Consider the following 21,146-nt stretch of genomic DNA (forward strand, 5'->3'; position numbering starts at 1 on the left):
CGGGGCGATGCTCTTTTTTTTGGCCTGGTGCGGCAAAAAAGTTGGAGCCGGCCCTGGACACAACTCCAGTGAATTTGTCCCTGTGCGCATTGTGTTGTTCCTTTGCACAGGAGTCAGTGTCACCCATTGAGAGGTACACCCACAAGGAGCTGAGAGTCTGGATTTACTCACCTGTTGCCCCGGCCCAGCCCCATTTGATGTGTTATACTCTGTCTGTGAAACCTGCATGCAAATCACTTCCCTCAGGTTTCTTCTTTAAAGAGAAACTCCAGAATCTCAGAACCTGAGTCTGTCCCAAGGAAATGAGCTAGTGGTTCGTGGCAGAGAAGTCTCTCCAGTAAAGAAAAATATGAATCTATTATTGTTCTGCATTTCCATCTCAGCCTTCCACACGTGTGAGTATTTGGGGTTGACTGTGGGAAATAAGGACTTGGGCTGGGTTTCAGGGAATTAGGTGTCCAGTTCCCGTTCAGTCTCAGTGGGACCTTGGGTGTACGTCTTCGAGAAAACCAGCCTTGATTGCTGGTTTATTATCTCTTTCATTAATGTGTTTTCCCTCTCTTGCCAGGCCCCGTCTTGGGGTTTACGATGATGCAGTCCGGTTTAGGAGAGGTGACCGTCTCAGGGTCCCTCAGTCTGACTTGTGCTGTCTCAGATTCTGCGCTCTCTACTGGTGGAGACTGGTGGCATTGGCTCAGGCAGCCCCCAGGAAAAGGGCTGGTGTGGCTGGCATTGATAGACAGATATGGGAACACCCACTATCTCCCTGACATTCAAAATCGAACCACCATCACTGTGGACCCTTCCAAGGACGAGTTCTACCTGAGAGTGGACAGGCTGAGTCCACAGGACACAGCAACATACTACTGTGCTAGGAGCACCTACCGGATGTATAAACCACCATGATACACGCTAGCACAAAAACAGGCCTCAGCCTTAGCCCTCATAGGAAATGGTTTTTCAGAGTTACGTAACTTTCAGAACCTAGCACTAAGTACTAAGTCACAGAGGTGCTTTTGAGAATGTTTCCCTAAATCTTATGTGAAGTGACGGGGATTTAAGATCCTAAATCCTAAAGTCACTTTTGAAAAATGGGAGGTGGGTTCCTAGGTCATTGAGTGCTTCTGAAATTTTTACCCCATGTCATTTTTGAAAATGGGATTTAGGCTTCTAATATATTAGACGCTTTTGAGAACTTCACCATACATTTATTTATGGGCAATCTCTTAAAAGACACCCATTTCAGTCAACAGATTCCCTCTTTACTTCAACGTCCATTGGTTTCAGCGAGCTAGATTCCTGCTCAAAGCCCAGGTGCTGCAGAATGTGCTGCTTGGTCCAACAACTGAAAAGAAAAGAAAAGAAAAGAAAAGAAAAGAAAAGAAATTTCTGTGTATTTAAATATGTAAATTTTTCTCTCCTGGTGTAAATGGACATAACTCCAGTAACTTCTACTCCAGCGAATTTCTCCCTAGGTGGGTCACAAACCGTTCATGTATATGTGTAAGTTAACTGAAATTAATGCAAGAACAGAATCAGTCAGAGCTGAAAGGGAAAGAAATACAGGTGTGTCTTGTTCTGATCCAAGACAGTAAAATATTGGCTATTTATATGACTTTCACTTGTATATTGAAAAAAAAAATCTATTCTCTCTCTCTCTCTGCTTCTCTCTCTCGCACGCGCTCTCATGCTGTCAAGGTTCCCTCCACCCCCAACCTTGTATCATGCAAAATTAATCCTGAATTACAGGAGAATTTTACTGATTTCTATGGCTCCCCGCAGTGCACATTGCTTGAGGCATTTGTGCCTTCATATTATCCCATTACCTTAAAGCATGGAGATATCTAAACGACCACAATAGTGCTTGAATTTCCAAGGGGAGTTAGGGGAGTTAGGTGCCAGGTTTCTGGGAGAACCCCCAGCCTAAAGTAATTGGAATGTTCAGTTCCTTTGAAAATCTTACTCTAGTGACATTCCCCGGGTCACAAATAAAGTCAGTGCTTCAGTCAGGAGATGGGGAGCTTCGTAACTCCCCTTTTCCTATTCTAACCACTTGATCCCACTCTCCCCTGAGAGCTGGGGATAGAATCCCGGAGTGCTGACTTCCAGCCCTTTCTGCTTTACCCACTAGACACCAATGTGCTCCCAAACCTGGGATAGAACCCAGGGAGTCCTGGCTCACAAAACCCCTCTTCTGTAAGCCACCGGACCCAATTCCCTTCCCAAATCCGGGATAGATCCCAGGAGTCCTGACTCCCAGATTCTCAGACACGCTGCACCCTAGTCTCTTCACAGAGCTGGGAATAGAAGCCTGGATCCTTGACTCCAAGCGCCCCTGCTGTAACCCACTAGCCTACACTCCCTTTCCAAAAGTGAACATAGAACCCAGGAGTCCACACTCCCCAGTACCCCCCCTTCTCTAATCACTGACCGCTCTGACTTGCTTTTAAATTCATTTCCTGAGCTGCACAGATGCTTCCCCTACAGAACAGAAGGGGGAGGAGGGAGGTAGCGACAAAATAACCACTTGGTTGTTTTTCTATCTGCCACTGAAGCATGTACACTTCATGCACATCAGCCATCCAGGTTTCTTGTTTAAATAGAAACTCCCAGAGGTTTTTGTCCATCCGAATCTTAGACAGACAGTTTCATTCTTCTTGACTCTTCCCATAAAAGAACAATTAAAGCTTTGATCATTTCCCTTGACCTTGTCATCCTGTGGCCCTGACAGTTTTGATGGGAGACACTGGGACGTAGTTATTTGTCTAACACCATTTTTGTGTGTGTGATAGATCCCTTCTTCCTTATGCGTGGTTGCTTGTGCTTTGAATTCTCCTATCCCTGTTCTTCCCAGGTGTCCTTTCTCAGACGCAATTGACACAGTGATGGTTGCAATCAGGAGAGCAGGTTTTGAAACCCTCAGGATCACTCTGGCTGACCTGTGAAGTGGCTGGTGTCCCCATCACTCAGACTTATGACTGGGGGTGTGTCTGTCAGACTCAACAGAGCCAGCAGGAATGGATTGGACACATTAGTGGAGGTGATGGTCCACATCCAGGGCCGGCTCCAGGCACCAGGTGAGCAAGCAGGTGCTTGGGGTGGCCAAGGGGAAGGAGCGGCATGTCGGGCTCTTCAGCAGCAATTTGGCGGCGGGTCCCTCGGTCCCTCTCGGAGGGAAGGACCTGCCACCAAATTGCCGCCAAAGAAGAAAGCGGCGCAGTGAAGCTGCCGCCAATCGCGATCACGGTGAGTTTTATTTGTTTGTTTTTCCCCCCGCCACTTGGGGCAGCAAAAAACCTGGAGCCGGCCCTGTGCACACCCTTTCCCAACATCCCAAAACCAATCACTCATATTTAGGGACACTTCCAGAAATGAGTATTATCTCGCGGTGAATTCACTGACTACTGAAGACACTGCCACTTATTATTGTGCTACAAATAAATTAGATCTTTTCAAGATTTCTTTCTTGCTTTCTTTTTTTTAAAAGACAAGTAAAAGCTTTCGAGGGGAAACAGCCCATTTCCCACCCAGCTCTACTGGAATCAGACCCGTTCTCCATCTAGTCCAGTCCTGCTGTTAGCTCAGTCAATGAAAACCAGATTCTGCTCCCATTTACACGGGTTCAAATCCAGCATCACATCACTGATAGCTGTGGGATTATTTCAGATATCCATCCCCGTGATTGGGGCAGGACTGGACCCTGGCAGTTTCATCGCTGATTTCACTGGGAGTAGACGCAGGCCCTAACGCTATGTAAGGTTATTTCCAAGTTACCCAGAATACACTTCTTTACTTTTCTGCCTCTGAGCTGATCTGAGAGATCATCACCAGGGCCGGCTCCAGGAACTAGCGCAGCAAGCAGGTGCTTGGGGCGGCCAACAGAAAGGGGCAGCAGGTCCGGTTCTTCGGTGGCAATTCGGCGGCGGGTCCCTCAGTGCAGTAGATCCCACCGCTACCACCAGTTGTCACAGAGTGTGGGGAAGACCAGGCCCTGCACCCCCGGCTTCCTGCGATTCACCATGACTCTCAGCCAGCCAGTAAAACAGAAGGTTTATTTTGAGACAGGAACACAGTCCAAAACAGATCTTACCGATACAGACAACAGAACCCCCTTTAGTTAGGTCCATCTGGGGGCCCCAGGGAGGCCACAGCCCTGTTGGTCAGGGCACCCATCTTTATTTCCCAGCCAGCTCCAAACTGAAACTCCCTTCAGCCCTCTCCTTTCTGGCCTTTTTCCCCGGCTCCTCCCCCAGCCTTTGTGTCCTTTGTCCAGTTTCCCAGGCAGAGGTGTTACCTGGCCTCCAATCCCCCCACCCCCTCTTGGGTTCTCATGTTACATGCTCAGGTATGCTCCCTTCCCCAATGCAGGCAGTCCCAGCAAAACTCCCCTGCAACCTTCCCAGGTTAATACTCCCCACTCAGCATTCAAATAACACATCAAGAACATTCCCACTTCGTCACAAAGGCCTAAGTCAAACTGGTGCAACTTTGTTTCTAAATCAGTCACGACTCCCTAAAGCACTCAGATCTCGTCTGCACACAGCTTTGTACCCGTATAACTACTTAAGTTAGGACTGTAATGTTTTCACAGATGTAGTTATAACAGTGCAACGCCTACTTTGGATGAGGTTACTGTACAGCAATCTAGCTTGTTCCCTTTCTCCTAGGGCCAGGAGCAGGCATTTTGTCCGCCTTCCCCTTGCACACCACGGTGTTTGAGAGAAAGAGATGAGTTTGTGACCCCAGAATATTGGTTGTCCCTGATCCATTCCCAGCTTTTCTCATCAATGTCCCAAACCGAATCGTACCGGGCATAGCTTGGAGTCACCGGTTACCCAATTGAACCAGGCATAGCTTACAGGTCAGTGTAAGGGACTGTCTGGGTTTCAACACTGACCTACCCCTATGCACAGAGCAAGTTTCACTCCCTCCAGCAGGGCCCAGCCGTCTCTCTCTCTCTCTCTCACACACACACACACACACACCTCACAGGTGTCTCTGCTACAGGAAAAGCACCGGACACTAGGGTGATGCGTTTCCCCCGAGCGTGTGCTCTAGACTGTCCCTGGGTTACTACCATCACGGCCTTTACTCTGACAGAGCCCACAACCCGCACAGTCCCTCCGTGCCCAGCTCTCTCCCTTTCCCTGAAGCGGTTCCTCACACTGTGGTGCCTGGAACCAGCCACTGGCTCCCCACAGCTGCGGCTCCTTCCCCATCCAACACTCCCGGGAGAGTCTCACATCTCTGGACATCTCCTCTCTCTCGTTTCTATTGTTCAGGTCTGCCCGGGACATTCGGCAGCAGGCGCGGCTGGAAGGCTGGATTCACACCCCCAGTGTAGGGACCCGATCCACAGTCCCTTGCTTCCCTGAAGGGCTCCAATGAAGGTGACTTGACTTTGGGCCACCGCTGACAGGATGGGGATGTGTGACTCTGCTTCCCACAGACAGCGCTCCCTGCCTGGCGGTGTCCCTCCCTTTATACCCGCTGGGGAACCCGCATGCAAATCCCTGCCCCGGGGGGTTCCTGTTAAATACCAACCCCTGGTTCTAGCAGCCTCAGTCTCTCCCCAGACACAGAACTGCCCGGTCCTGCCCGCCGGGGAGTTTCCCTCATTCCATGGAAACGAGAATGAAATCTCTGCTGCTTTTCCTGTCCCTGTTCTCCGCTCCCAGCTGTGAGTGTCTATGAGTGAGCAGGAGAATTGGAGACAGATCCACAGATTCGTTCGGTGGCTAATTTCTTCCCTGCTTTGTTTCTCTTTCCCAGGCATCCTCTCCCAGGTGCAGCTGGTCCCATCCGGCCCGGGGGCGGTGAAGCCCGGAGAGACCCTCGCACTGACCTGCGTTGTCTCGGGTGTTTCCATCACTGAGAGCAGCTACGCCTGGGACTGGGTCCGGCAGCCCCCCAGGAAAGGGCTGGAGTGGGTAGCAAGTATATACCCACCAGACGGGGGAAAGTGGTTTGCCGCATCTCTCCAAAGCCGGACCACCATCTCTTCGGACACCTCCAAGAACCAGTTCTCCCTGCAGCTGGCCTCCCTCACAGCTGCAGACACCGCCATGTATTACTGTGTCAGGGATACACGCACACAGCGACACAAGGCAAAGCGGGCCTGGTAAAAAAGGGGAAGTGGATTGTCTAGAGTCACTCGGGGCCCTGTCACACTCACGTCTCCATTAGAAGCAGGGTGAGACACTGGTCACAAGGGGGTTTAGGAGGTGGAAATCGGGGAAGGAAAATTCCTCGTCTCCTCACTCAGCTCCTGGTAACACGGACACACAGAGATCCCATCTCACAACTCCCCCAGGGGGGATCAATCAGACAAGCACCTGCAGGTCTCGTTCCCATCACTGTGGGGGCAGCAATCCCAGAGCCCTTCCAGTTACTACAGAATCCAGCGCTGCATTTCGCCTTGAGGAGCTGGGGAATTCCCAGGCCGGACCAAGTCAAGGTCCATTTAGCCCAATATCCTGTCTCTAGCCGGGAGACTAGCCGGGGCTGCTTCACATAAGAACCCCGCAGCTGAGGATGTGAGAGAATCCACCCTCCACATCAGGTCTCGCCCTGGTCTCCAACAGAGATTGGGTTAAACTAGCGACACCCAGACTGTGGGGATCCAGCCGCGAGTGGCTCCTTAATGCAGGGGTCAGCAACCTTTCAGAAGCGGTGTGCCGAGTCTTCATTTATTCACTCTGATTTAAGGTTTCGTGTGCCAGTTATACATGTTAACGTTTTTAGAAGGTCTATAAGTCTATAATATAGAACTAAACTATTGTATGTAAAGTAAATAAGGTTTTTAAAATGTTTAAGAAGCTTCATTTAAAATTAAATTAAAATGCAGAGCTCCCTGGACCAGTGAGCAGGACCCGGGCAGTGTGAGTGTCACTGAAAATCAGCTCGCGTGCCGCCTTCGGCACACGTGCCATAGGTTGCCTGCCCCTGCATGTGTCTCCTTCGACCCTGACCAGCACCGATATTAAAACAGGGTGTGATTTAACTATGGAGCAATCCAAGTTACTAACCAATCAGGGTGCCTTTACTGTGTTATTAACCAATTCAGTTCTCAACTTGCACTGAGTTATTAACTTATTTATTGTGGCACTTTTACCGCTAGATATATATTTATGCACATACACACACTAAATATTTCCCGTCATTCACACCACTGAGGCTCTTTGGGGTAACGTTGATGGCTAATTCGGCTCCTTAACCCCTGAGGTCTGACTATGGCCTTGGCTACACTCGGGACTTCACAGCGAGTGTAGTCGCGCCGCCAGCGCTGAGAGAGAGCTCTCGCAGCGCTGTATGTACTCCACCTCTCCGAGGGGAGTAGCTGGCAGCGCTGCGAGCGAGCGTGCAGCGCTGTAGGTATTGATTACACTGGTGCTTTACAGCGCTGCACTCGCTGCACTCGGGGGGGTGTTTTTTCACACCCCTTCGCGCAGCAAGTTGCAGCGCTGTGAATTGCCAGTGTAGCCAAGGCCTATCACTGGTTCAAGTCCAGAAGGAGAACAGGTTTAATATTCCTGCCAAATTCTGCCCCCTCCCCAGTGTGTGTCCCGGACCAACCACAATCACAGGCCAGAAGCTGCCTCTTTCCTGTCTGCCAGCTTCCCTCCCTCGTGCCCTGAGAGCTCTTTGCTGGTGTTACTTGGGCAAATCCAACCTGTCTCCCGCTCCCGGTTACACGAGGCGGCCTCTTAGCTACAGAGACTCAGACAGAGGGAGCTGGTTCTTACCCTCCCAGACCGAGCCCCCTTTACCATATTCCCCGCTCCATTTGCTGAATCTTGTTGATTCCCCTTCGCTGGTTTCTCTGTTTTGTGTGAGCATCCGCCTGTTTCTAACGGTTGGATTTATTTCCAAATTCTCTTTACAACCCCACTGAAATGACGTGAACAACTCAACAGGAGCCCAAATCCAGTGAGTTTAGGGATCCCGATTCCCTGAAACCCCGTTACAAAATCCCAGACATATATGGAAATTCCACCTTAGCCACAAACCTGCCTCCGACCCCGGTGTACAACACTCAGGGGATGGACTCCCTGTTCTCCGCGAGTGTCTGTGGGGAAGGAGGGAAATTAGGGACCGATCCGTAGATTCATTCCATGATTAATTCAATCTTCTCTTTGTTTCCCTTTCCCCAGGTGTCCTCTCCCAGGTCAGCTGGTCCAGACCGGCCTGGGAGCGGTGAAGCTTGGAGAGACCCTCAGTATCACCTGTAAAGTCTCTGGTGTCTCTGTCAGCAGCAGGGCCGGCTCCAGACACCAGCTGAGCAAGCAGGTGCTTGGGGCGGCCAAGGGGAAGGGGTGGCACGTCGGGCTCTTCCGTGGCAATTCGGCGGCGGGTCCCTCGGTCCCTCTCAGAGTGAAGGACCTGCCATCGAATTGCCGCCGAAGAAGAAAGTGGCGCGGTGCGGTGGAGCTGTCGCCGATCGCGATCGCAGCATTTTTTTTTGGTTGGTTGGTTGGTTGGTTGGTTTTCCCCCGGACACTTGGGGTGGCAAAAACCCTGGAGCCGGCCCTGTCCACAATCTTCCCCATCGTTCCAAAACCGATCACTCATATTTAGGGACACTTCCAGAAATGAGTATTATCTCACGTTGAATTCACTGACTACTCAAGACACCACCACTTATTATTGTGCTGCAAATAAATTAGATATTTTTTTCACATCTTAGCTCATAGATACTACCACCCCACCGTGATGCATCCCATTTCAAAAAACATGTCACCAGGATGTTAAGGAATGGCGGTATATTTCTCTATGTTACAGAGAGAGGGGACTTGCTGTATTTTAGGCTTCTCTTGCTAATTAAAACTGACTAGATAGATTTCAGACTATTAATGAGATCTTTCTGTACATGCTTTTGATAGGAAAGAATGAATGGATGGATGGAGATGGATGGATGGAGGATGGCTGGATGGTCAGTCACACCATTATATTTTATTTTCAACTTTGGATAGATGTATCGATGGTCACATCATTATCTGAATTTAATATGCTGTTGGAGTGTGTGTGTGTGTGTGTGTGTGTGTGTGTGTGTGTGTGTGTGTGTGTGTTCCCACAAATAATTTCTATGATTGTGCTTCAGGAAGAAATAGTTTCATGAGTTTTGACTGAAATATCCAAGAATGACAAGATGGGCGGAACAGGATAAAAGAGGGTCAGGATCTAAGTGGGTCCTAATTTGGTGTCACAACGCAGGCTCAGAATTGCAAGCTTGTTCAAGCTGCTAATAGACAAACATGGGCCGCCAAGCACGTAGCACTGGCTCAATAAATATCTGTTCCCTACAACCCTGCCTGCCGGCTGCATCGCTTATTGCTAACGAAACACACATGAATGAGGTGTGGGATTTTCAAAAGCAACTAAGGGCCAGAGTTGAAAGTATTTAGGTTCTTAGATGATTTTAAAAATTCCCAGTGGGTGCCAAAATACCTTTAAGTCTGGCCCCAAGTATGTACAGGTGCAGATAGATACCGAGTAGCATTTACTACAGGGAGACTCAAGTACCTAACTCACCTAAGGACTTTTGTAAATCCCACTGGACATATATCAACATCTTTAGGCTTCTAAATACCTTTTAATATGTCTCAGTGATTTGTGAGTGTAAATCTCATTGAAAGTCAAAGGAATTCCTCCTAAATTACTCAGGTTCTTTAGAAAACCCACATGGAGAACTGATAACCTTTGCAGAAGTGCTGGTCATCCAATAAATCTCACTGAACCCAAGGGAAGCTGAAGGTGCCCAATGCATTTGGGGTTTACATGTGTAAAGGTATCTAGGTGCCTAGTGGGATTTTTAAAACGCAAACAGGCGCCTTTTCCCCATTGAAATCAAAGGGTGTTGGGCACGTTGGCGATTTTGAAGGCAGCTCACAGGCACCTTAGAAATTTGGCTCTTCCTCTCTTTCAAAATTGACTTTGAAAACCAGAATTGCCTCCTAAGGAAAAATGAATGCAGGAAATAATTCTAGTGATAGGTTTAAATAGATCCCCTTCTTTCTATTAGTAAAAGAATAAATATCATCACTCAGCAGGACCGGAAAGAAAAGAAAAAAGAAAAACAACGGAAAGGGGCAAAGAAAAGTCTGGACAGGAATGAATCAGCTGATTCAGACAATGTGATCTATAACCACAACAACACCTTTTATAGGGCACTTTGCATGATTTGTTAGGGTAAAATGTAGATCTCAAAGTGCTTTACCAAGGAGGTAAGTTTATAGATGGGGAAACTGAGAGACAGAGCAGTGACCTGCCCAAAGTCACCAGCAGCCGAGCCAGGTCTCTGGAGTCTCAGTCCAGGGCCTTACCCACTAGACCACTCTGCCTCCTGTGGGCTTCGATACTCTGTCCTCTGGCTTCTGGACAAAGTCTGGGTTAACTCAAGCTGAGCCTAGTGGAAGGATGTATGTCTGCAATGCTCTGCTGTATGGTGTAGTCATGTCCCAGGGGAGATCCCCAGACACACAGACAGCTCCCTGTCTTCTCTTGTATTCCCCCCCCCTCCCGTGAAACCTGCATGCAAAGGAGGCAGGCGCCCCTCGTGGATTAAAATTTAGGAGAACTGGGTTCTGATACCGACTCTGTTGCTGGGTGACCACAGGAAGTCACTTCACCGCTCTGTGCCTTAGTTTCCCCATCCCTAAAATGGAGACAGTTCTCCTTAATTCCAGTAACAGGTGGCAGGGACACACAGCAATACAGTCATACACGTTCCACCCAGGAACGGCGCCAGGGTTTTTGCCACCCTAGGTGGGGGTCCTTCCGCGCTCCCGGTCTTCGGGGCACTTCGGCGGTGGGGGGTCCTTCCGCGCTCCCGGTCTTCGGGGCACTTCGGCGGCGGGTCCCGGAGCAAGCGAAGGACCCCCCGCAGAATTGCCGCTGAAGACCCGGAGTGCGGAAGGAGCCCCTACCGCAGAATTGCCACCGAGGGCGGCAAAATGCCGCCCCCCAAATCCCGGTGCCCTGGGTGACCACCTAAGTCACCTAAATGGAAGCGCCGGTCCTGGTTCCACCCAGCAGGGATCCGCAACACCCAAACAATCGCATCTATGACAAGACCCAGACCTTATTCCACACCCAGCCAGGGACATCACCACACAGACACACAGCAGTGGAGAGCACAGGTCTGGGCACTCAAACCGAGGGGGTCAATCAAGGAGGAGGGAGAGCTGAAGGGTTTTAAGCTCCGTGGCAGTGTACTGAAACTGTTCGGTGTCACTTGAAGAGATGGCCTAGCGTCCCACAAATAAAGCAGTTCTGTGTTTCGCCCCGGTGTGAGGTGCAGGCCCGTGAAAGGAGAAGATTCTGGCTAAATCAGAGCCCCCTGTCAAGCCCTTTAACCTCCATCCCCGCTGGGCAAAACCCACATGCAAATCCCTGCCCTGCTTAAACACCAACCCCGGATCCCACGAGCCTCAGGCACCGTGCCGCACTGGCACGTTTCTTCCTGCTGCAGGGTATCCCCTTCCTCCCACACCTCGCAGAAATGGCGTTGCTGCTGCTGGGATTTCTTTTCTGCCTCTTGGCGGCTCCCTTCTGTGAGTATCTCGGGGACACGCAGCCCCCGCTCTCCTCCCTGCCCGCAGTGCAGCGTGGAGCGTCACTTCTCCTTTTCTCTCCTTCGCCAAGGTGTCCGCTCACAGATCCAGCTGGTCCCGTCTGCCCCGGGAGTGGTGATGCCCGGAGAGTCCCTCACAGTGACTTGTACCGTGTCGGGGGACTCCATCGCTACCCACGCCTGGTGGAACTGGGTGCGCGAACTCCCTGGCCGAGGGCTGCAATGGGTAGGGCGCATCCATTTCTCCGGGAGCACGAACTACGCCCCCGACCTGCAAACCCGAGCGAACATCTCCAAAGATGATGCCAAGAATGAGTATTACCTGCAGCTCCGCTCCCTGACCGCTGCGGACACCGCCACCTATTACTGCACCAGGTGGGACCCACAGTGATACGCGCCATGACAAGATCCCAGGAGGGGAGAGTCCCCCCGGAATGAGGCGGCTACGTCTCTTCCCTGTTACAATCTTCCTGCCCTCTCCCAAGGCGCCTGAGATTTTCCCCCTTTGCGCTGGAAGCAAGGTTTATAACCAATGCATACAGAAAGTCAAAACGCTTAATCTCAATGGGATTGGAATCACATCGTTACTTACATCATCATCCCTGTGAGTGTAGAAAGTGCGCACACACACACACACACACACACACACACACACACACACACACACACACACACACACACACACACACACACACACACACACACACACACACACACCCCAGATCTCATTCCTTCCAGTAGAGGGAGCAGTGATACAAGCAGAGAGAAAGCGAGAGAGAATGAGAATGCTCTTGTATTCCGAAACTCTGTAAAGGAACAAGTGAGTTTTTTTCTCTCTCATAGAATCATGATTTGATATCGGATGAGACTCGAGGTACAGCTAATCCGGTATCCTACTCCAACGGTAGCTGATGTTTCAGAGGAAGGTTGTTTGCAGTGTTGTTGTAGCCCTGATGGTCCCAAAAATATTAAGATACACAAGGTGGATGAGGTAATATCTGCTACAGAAACAACTTCTAATGGTGAAAGAGACACGTGTTTGAGCAACACAGAGCTTCTCTGCAGGTCTGGAAAAGGTCAGACCCGAAGAAGACCTCTGTGTAGCCAGACAGCTTGTCTCTTTCTTTATTAATTAAAAAAAAATGAGATAACTGACAAGGTAGCCTGGGTGGGGTGGGGTGGGGGAGGAGGGAAGGACAAGGCCACATTGCTTATTGTAGACACTCTACAAATCAAAACTGTTTGAATGACAGCCTTCTGTTGCTTGGGCCATCTTCTGGGGTGAAGTGGCTGAGTGCCCGGAGCCTTCCACCCTGTGCGTTCTTGGGTGTCTGGGTGAGGCAGGGCTGCCCAGAGGATTCAGGGGGCCTGGGGCAAAGCAATTTTGGGGCCCCTTCCATAAAAAAAGTGGCAATACTATAGAATACTATATTCTCATGGGGGCCCCTGTGGGGCCCGGGGAAAATTGCCCCACTTGCCCCCCTCCCCCCCCCGGCGGCCCAGGGAAAAATAAACATTTAAAAACCTTCCGCATCTCAGCACAAACCCAGTTTTGAGAAAACTTCACTGCAGGGAGCTGGTCATTCCTCCCAGGGGTCCGAAAGTGTCAGGAGGACCCAGCGCCCTGTGCCCGGCGCTGCACAGACACACAGGACGGGACAGTCTGACTCCCGCACCCGGAGCCCTGGGGCGAGTCAGTCAGATCCCTGGCAGCAGGAGTGTGTGTCTCTTATAAAGCGGGGGCATGCAAATGAGGGAGACAGTTTCCTGTTTAAATTGGTGCCCCTCTCTGCCCAGGCTGCACCCAGAGACACAATCCGCACCCCCTGGGTCTGTGCAGTTACCAGCCAGTCCCCTCGAACAGCAGGAAACATGAACATTTTGCTCCTTGTAATTTTTGCTGTAGCAGCTTTGGAAGGTATTTTCCTCCTCTGAATAACTTGCACAGTTAGAAGGATATTGTGTTATCGCTGTTTTTATACCGATATTTACAACCTGTCTTTATTCCCAGGTGCCTGGTCCCAGTCACTGGCGGAGTCCGGAGGGGATGTGAAAAAGCCCGGAGACTCTCTCCGCCTCTCCTGCAAAGCCTCTGGGTTCACCATCCGCAGCTACGGGATGAGCTGGGTCCGCCAGGCTCCCGGGAAGGGGCTGGAGTGGGTCGCCTACATTTACAGCTCCAGCATACACTACAGTGACTCGGTAAAAGGGAGATTCACCGTCTCCAGAGACAATCCCAACAGCCTGTTGTATCTGCAGATGAACAGCCTGAAGCCCGAGGACACCGCCCGGTATTACTGTACGGGAGACACTCACAGTGAGGGGAATCCCATCAGGGCTAATACAAAAACTCGAGTGGCAGAACCAAACTTCTCCCATGCACCGCGTGGGGGCAGCACTTCCACAAACAATCCAGCACTGGGCACAGGAACGGGATCTACAACCAGAGTGAAAAACAAATCAGTCCTCAGGTTTCAGAGCTCAATATCTATATAGAGAATCATAGCACCCTGGGATTGGAAGGGACCTCGAGAGGTCATCTAGTCCGGTCCCCTGCACTCATGGCAGGATTCAGTGTTATCTAGACCATCCCCGACAGGTGTTTGTCCAACTTGCTCTTAAAAATCTCCAGGGACGGAGATTCCACAACATCCCTGGGAAATTTATTCCAGTGCTTAACAACCCTGACAGTTTGGAAGTTTTTCCTAATGTCAAACCTCCCTTGATGCAATTTAAGCCCATTGCTTCTTGTCCTATCCTCAGAGGTTAAAGAGAATAATTTGTCACCCTCCTCCTTGTACTCCTCCTTTTATGTACTTACCAACTGTTATTACGTCCCCCTCAGTCGTCTTTTCTCCAGACTAAACAAACTCGATTTTTTTCAATCTTCCCTCATAGGTCATGTTTTCTAGACTTTTAGTTATTTTTGTTGCTCTTCTCTGGACTTTTTCTAATTTGTCCACATCTTTCCTGAAATGTGACGCCCAGAACCGAAAACAATATTTCAGTTGATGCCCAATCAGTGTGGAGCAGAGCGGGAGAATTAAGTGGCTTGTTTACAACACTCCTGCTAATAGATCCCAGACTGATGTTCGCTTTTTTTAACAGTATTACATTGTTGACTCATATCAAGCTTGTGATCCCCTATGACCCCCAGATCCCTTTCCACAGTTCTCCTTCCTAGGCAGTCATTTCCCATTTTGTATGTGTGCTACTGATTGTTCCTTCCTAAGTGGAGTAATTTGCATTTGTCCTTATTGAATTTCATCCTATTTACTTCAGACCATTTCTCCAGTTTCTCCAGATCATTTCTAATTATAATCCTATCCTCCAAGCACTTGCAACTCCTCCCAGCTTGGTATGATTCGCAAACCTTAGAAATGTCCTCTTTATGCCATTATCTAAATCACTGATGAAGACATTGAACAGAACCAGACCCAGAACTGATCCCTGCGTGCAGGGCTGGCTCTAGGTCTTTTGCCTCCCCAAGCAAAAAAAAAAATCCCCCCCCCCGTTTTGGCTTTTACACATTTGCACTTTGCAATGTTGTTGTTTTGTTTGTTTGACTGGGTGCGGTACTGATGCAGCATTGGGCAACGACTGCATCTGAATCTGCTGGAGCCGGGTGTATCTGCCTGAATTTCTTATTGAGACAGAGGAGCTGAAAAGCCCCACGGGCCACTAGAGCGCCTGAGAAACTCGTGTGCCTGGGATATGTGCGCAGGGGAAATACAGACTAGAGAGGGACATTTCCAGAGGCTTAAATCCCCGCGTGCTTTGCTGCCTCGTGTCACGCCTGGGTCTCTTGAAGGAAGGCTGCGGGGTTGTGCAGCCGCGGTCGGAGGCTGAGCGAGAGCCCTCAAAAGGGGACAGTTATCTCCTGAGACAGCCCTGGGCTTTCCTGGGCACGCTCCGTAGTTCAGTCTTACTAGGAGCTGGGCTGCTGCTTCCGAGCGCTTTCTGCTCCTTTCCCTCCTTTCAAATGAGCCTGACGTTCCCCAGATCATTCACTGACATGGGTGAGGAGCGTGCTGGAGAATTGCCTGCTGTCCGACGGGGGCTAATCCCGACACGGCCACTTGATCAGAGGGTCGGGTCATTATCTTTAAAAAGTTGTGCTGAATGAAAGGATTTCTCCCGGCTCAGATTCGTTCCCAAGGGGGCGGGGGAGGGAGAGAAGAAGGGGAAAGCCGGGCGAACCCTTGAAGGGGTATATCATGGCGCTCTCTACCGGTGCATCTCCCTGAGCCCCACCGGCTGTACGGCAACGCAGGGTGACCTGGCGGGCAGCACTGACGGTGTTATGGGCTGCTCGGCAAGGTTTTATTATTATAACATCTACTTGAATACTGATGCACAAGCAACACACACACACAAATGCATATTTGCAAGGTCCTATTTTCTCAAGTCAAGAGCACACTCAGACACAAACACACACACATATTTATACTCTCAGTTGCTCTTCGTCCTTCCAATAACAGGCTGCAGGGACACACAGATACAGTCACACACGGTCCACTAAGCAGGGGGCCGCAACACCCAAACAATCGCACCTATGCCAAGAAGAAACCGATCTTATTCCACGCAGGCTCAGCAACTCACGGACCCCACCAGTGGTTCGCGCAGGTCTCGGCGCTCAGACTGAGGGGTCAGTCGAGTAGGTGGGAGAGTTAACGGGTTTTAAGCTCCATGGCAGTGTATTGACTATATGTAAAAGTGTTTGGTGGCCCCGTGCCCCACAAATACAGGAATTCTGTCTCTCACCCCGTGTAAGACGCAGGTCTGTGCAACGAGGGGATTCCGGTCAAGTCACAGCCCACCCTGCCCTGCCCATTCACCTCCCACCCCGCTGGGCGAAACCCACATGCAAATCCCTGCCCTGCTAAACACCAACCCCGGATCCCACGAGCCTCAGGCACCGCGCCGCTCTGGCCCGTTTCTTCCTGCTGCAGGGTATCCCCTTCCTCCCACACCTCGCAGAAATGGCGTTGCTGCTGCTGGGGTTTCTTTTCTGCCTCTTGGCGGCTCCCTTCTGTGAGTATCTCGGGGACACGCAGCCCCCGCTCTCCTCCCTGCCCGCAGTGCAGCGTGGAGCGTCACTTCTCCTTTTCTCTCCTTCGCCAAGGTGTCCGCTCACAGATCCAGCCGGTCCCGTCTGCCCCGGGAGTGGTGAAGCCCGGAGAGTCCCTCACAGTGACTTGTACCGTGTCGGGGGACTCCATCGCTACCCGCGCCTGGTGGAACTGGGTGTGCGAACTCCCTGGCCGAGGGCTGCAATGGGTAGGGCGCATCCATTTCTCCGGGAGCACGAACTACGCCCCCGACCTGCAAACCCGAGCGAACATCTCCAAAGATGACGCCAAGAATGAGTATTACCTGCAGCTCCGCTCCCTGACCGCTGCGGACACCGCCACCTATTACTGCACCAGGTGGGACCCACAGTGATACGCGCCATGACAAGATCCCAGGAGGGGAGAGAGTCCCTGAATGAGGCAGCGCTGTCTCTTCCCTGTTACAACCTTCCTGCCCTCTCCCAAGGCGCCTGAGATCTTCCCCCTTTGCACTGATAGCTCGTTTCCAATCCTGACAAATTGCCAGTTGCTGTTTCCTAATTAGCTCGAATCTTCATTGGCCGGGAGGAAGTGTGATTCGGGGATCAGGGACCTGGCCAGAGGCACATCTGTCCTGTTTATTGCTCTGCAAGACCTGAGGCAAATCACTTAGAGACAGATTTTTAAAGGTATTTGGGCGCCTAATAATTCCCGTTGAAATACCTTTTAAAATCTGGCCATTCATTAGGCTCTGTGACTGCCCCTCCCACCCACCCCCCCGGGCTACCAGACAAATCAGAATCCTGAGCTTCTCCTGATGAAAAGAGCCAGGCCCCAGAGAAATCTCCACCTACAACCAGAATTACTTTATCAGTTAATTTACCAGTTCTCCCTGCAGCTCCGCTCCCTGGCAGGTGTAGGCACCGCCACCTATTACTGCGCCAGGCAGACACAGTGACACAGAGCAAAGCAGGGACCCATGCAAATCAATGGGACATGGATTCTGACCAGACTTTCTGGCCTCTATCTTGCTGTAATTTATCTGTCAAGAGGAAGGGAAACACAAACACAAGAAATTTGCACTAGATGGAAATGAAGGGACATCTTCTGCTTCCCCTTTCCATTCCCTCCTCTCCCCAAATAGACTCCTTCTGTGCTAAACAGTCCTGAGAATCTTGGCACGGTGACCTTAAAGAATCAACAGCTGTCGCTCCCTGGGGACTATTCTACAAATATCAATTACTCTGAATTAATATAAATCAGTTTAGTTAAATGGATGCCACTTTTGTTTGTGCACGCTCTTATTTCAGTTTCAAATTCGTTCCAGCGGTTCAGCTTGGGAGCCAGGAAAAATGCTGGAAGCAAAGTTTATAACCAAAGTGTAAGAGTATCCACATACAGAAAGTCGAAACGGTTAATCTCAATGGGATTGGAATCACATCGTTATTTACATCATCATCCCTGTGAGTGTAGAAAGTGTACACACACATACACACACACACCAGATCTCATTCCTTCCAGTAGAGGGAGCAGTGATACAAGCAGAGAGAAAGCGAGAGAGAATGAGAATGCTCTTGTATTCCAGAACTCTGTAAAGGAACAAGTGAGTTTTTTTCTCTCTCATAGAAACATGATTAGATCTCAGATGAGACTTGAGGTCCAGCTAATCCGGTATCCTACTCCAATGGTAGCTGATGCTTCAGAGGAAGGTTGTTTGCAGTGTTGTTGTAGCCCTGATGGTCCCAAAAATATTAAGATACGCAAGGTGGGTGAGGTAATATCTGCTACTGAAACAACTTCTAATGGTGAAAGAGACACGTGTTTGAGCAACACAGAGCTTCTCTGCAGGTCTGGAAAAGGTCAGACCTGAAGAAGACCTCCATGTAGCCAGACAGCTTGTCTCTTTCATCAACAGAAGTTGGTCCAATCACAGATATTATTTCACTCACTTTGTCTCTCAGAGAGAAGGTGGATGATAATCTGAGCCACACACAGGTTTTACTAAAACAGACACTAAACCTCAAAGATTACTTATGGGCTTGTTGCAGGAATCATCGGGTGAGGTTCAATGCCTTGTGTTAAGCAGGTCAGGCTAGATGATGGGATCCCTTGGTAGTCCCATCTGGCCTTAATATCTATGAATCTATGAAAATTACTGAAATGTTCCCAATGTGATTGCAAATGAAATGAAATTACATGAAAACTCAATGGAATTTTACATTCAATGAGATTTGGCTGCCTAACTCCCTTAGGTCTGTCTGGGGGAAAAAGCCATTGAATTATAATAATTAACACAAGAATTCAGGCTCACACCTTCTGTTTAACCTTCAGTGTTTGGACACCACCTGCAGCAACGTTTCCTGACAGCTGCAGACACGGCCACCTATTACTGTGCCAGAAGGAGCCCAGTGACAGAGAGCAAAGAAGCGACTCATACAAAAAAGATGAAGCCAGTAAACAATAGTGAGGTCAGAGTTATGGAGACAGTTAAGCCACCCAGAGGGAGACACACACACAGTAAATTGAATCTGAAAAGGCATATATATATGAAGAGATTTTCCCCAGAGAATCCAGAACTTACCCCCTTTTCCTGCCCACCGTTTGCCTTTCAGCTACCACAGGATCTCGTCAAACTCCCTGAGCAAATACATGTATTTCAATGGTTACATGAACAGGCAGGGGAAGATTAATGGAAATGTAAAGTTACACAAAATCACTCAGGGCCCAAAATCAGCACAACACATCTCATTCCTGCCTTAGGGGTCAGCAGTGTTTCTCCCACCCTCCCTCACTCCCAGGCAGTTCTTCTACATGAAACACACCTCGGAATACGGCGCTGGGTTTCTCCCCGGCCTGCGGGTCAGATTCTGCCCTGTGTCCTGCCACCACAGCCTGTGTCCTGACAAAGCCCAGGGGCTGCATCTTCTCTCCATTCCCTTTTCCTTCCCTCTCACCACAGCTGCTTTTCAGGCTCTGCGGCCTAAACCCGCCCTTCCCCCACGTTCAGCTGCTGCTCCTTCCCCATCTGACATCAGGGGGAGGGATAGCTCAGTGGTTTGAGCATTGGCCTGCTCAACCCAGGGTGTAGGGTTACCATACGTCCGGATTTTCCCGGACATGTCCGGCTTTTTGGGCCTCAAATCCCCGTCCGGGGGGAAATCCCAAAAAGCCGAACATGTCCAGGAAAATCAGGACATGCGGGGCTGGGGGTGCTGGGCTGGGGGCCGGGTCGGGCCCGGCGGTGCTGGGCCGGGGGCTGGGGGCCGGGCCCGGCGGTGCTGGGCCGGGGGCCGGGCGCTGGGCCGGCGGTGCTGAGCCGGGGGCTGGGCTAGCAGTGCTGAGCCGGGGGCCGGTGCTGAGCCAAGGGCCGGGCGCTGGGCCGGCGGTGCTGGGCCGGGGGCCGGGCTAGCGGTGCTGAGCCGGGGGCCGGTGCTGAGCCGGGGGCCGGGCGCTGGGCTAGCAGTGCTGAGCCGGGGGCCGGGGGCCGGGCTAGCAGTGCTGAGCTGGGGGCCGGTGCTGAGCCGGGGGCCGGGCCGGGGGCCGGGCCGGCGGACCTGAGCCGGGGGCTGGGCCGGCGGTGCTGGGCCGGGGGCTGGGCTGGGGGCCGGGCCGGCGGTGCTGAGCCGGGGGCCGGGCTGGGGGGTGCTGGGCCAGGCCGGCAGCGCTGGGCGGGCCGGGACTGGAACCCCAGGGCCTGAGCCGAGCCAGGCTGGAGACGCCAGGGGGGGCCAGACTGGGCCGCGCCTCCTCCCCCCACCCACCCCCAGCTTACCTGCTGCCTGCTTCAGGCTTCCCGCGAATCAAATGTTCGCGGGAAGCAGGGGAGGGGGCGGAGTTGGGGCGGGGATTGTGGGGAAGGGGTGGAGTTGGGGCGGGGCCGGGGCCCCGTGGACTGTCCTCTTTTTGAACACTCAAAATATGGTAACCCTAGGGTTGTGAGTTCAATCCTTGAAGGTGCCACTTAGGGATCTGGGGCAAAATCAGTACCTGGTCCTGCTAGTGAAGGCAGGGGGCTGGACTCGATGACCTTTCAAGGTCCCGTCCATTTCTAAGAGATGAGATATCTCCATTAATTAATAAAATTCCCATGAGAGTGTCATTTCCCTGGGCCCATTTATATCTATCTAACTGCTTGAGTTCGGAGTATAATGTTTTCACCCGTGTAGTTATAACAGCGCAAGGCCTACTTTGGATGAGGTTATGCCAGTGTAAAGGTACCTTACTCCACTCTAGTTTGTCCTCTTTCTCCTCTGGGTCATGAGCAGCATTTTGTCAGCTTCTCCGAGGACGTCCCGGCGTTTGACAGAAAGAGCATAATGTATGGCCCAGACTATTGGCTGTCCCTGAGCCATTCCCTGCTTTTCTCAGCAATGTCCCGAACCGCAGAGCTTGGAAGGGAGTCACCGGACACTTTACAGGCCAGGGTAAGGGACTGTCTGGGTTCAGCCTCACACACACCTACACACAGAGCAAGTTTCACTCCCCACAGCAGCGCACAGCAGTGTGTGTCTCTCTCACACTGT

At 51.1% G+C, this 21,146-nt stretch overlaps 1 gene segment (V, D, J or C); it reads left to right on the plus strand.

Moving 5' to 3' along the window:
• Window positions 1-5,634: 5,634 nt before the first annotated feature.
• Window positions 5,635-6,674, plus strand: LOC128847058 (immunoglobulin heavy variable 4-38-2-like). The segment is given in 2 exon segments: window positions 5,635-5,680; window positions 5,773-6,674. Coding segments are annotated over 2 exon segments (399 nt in total).
• Window positions 6,675-21,146: the final 14,472 nt, after the last annotated feature.

This window comes from Malaclemys terrapin, chromosome 12 (genome assembly GCF_027887155.1).
Source record: "Malaclemys terrapin pileata isolate rMalTer1 chromosome 12, rMalTer1.hap1, whole genome shotgun sequence".
NCBI classification, from domain to species: Eukaryota; Metazoa; Chordata; order Testudines; family Emydidae; genus Malaclemys; species Malaclemys terrapin.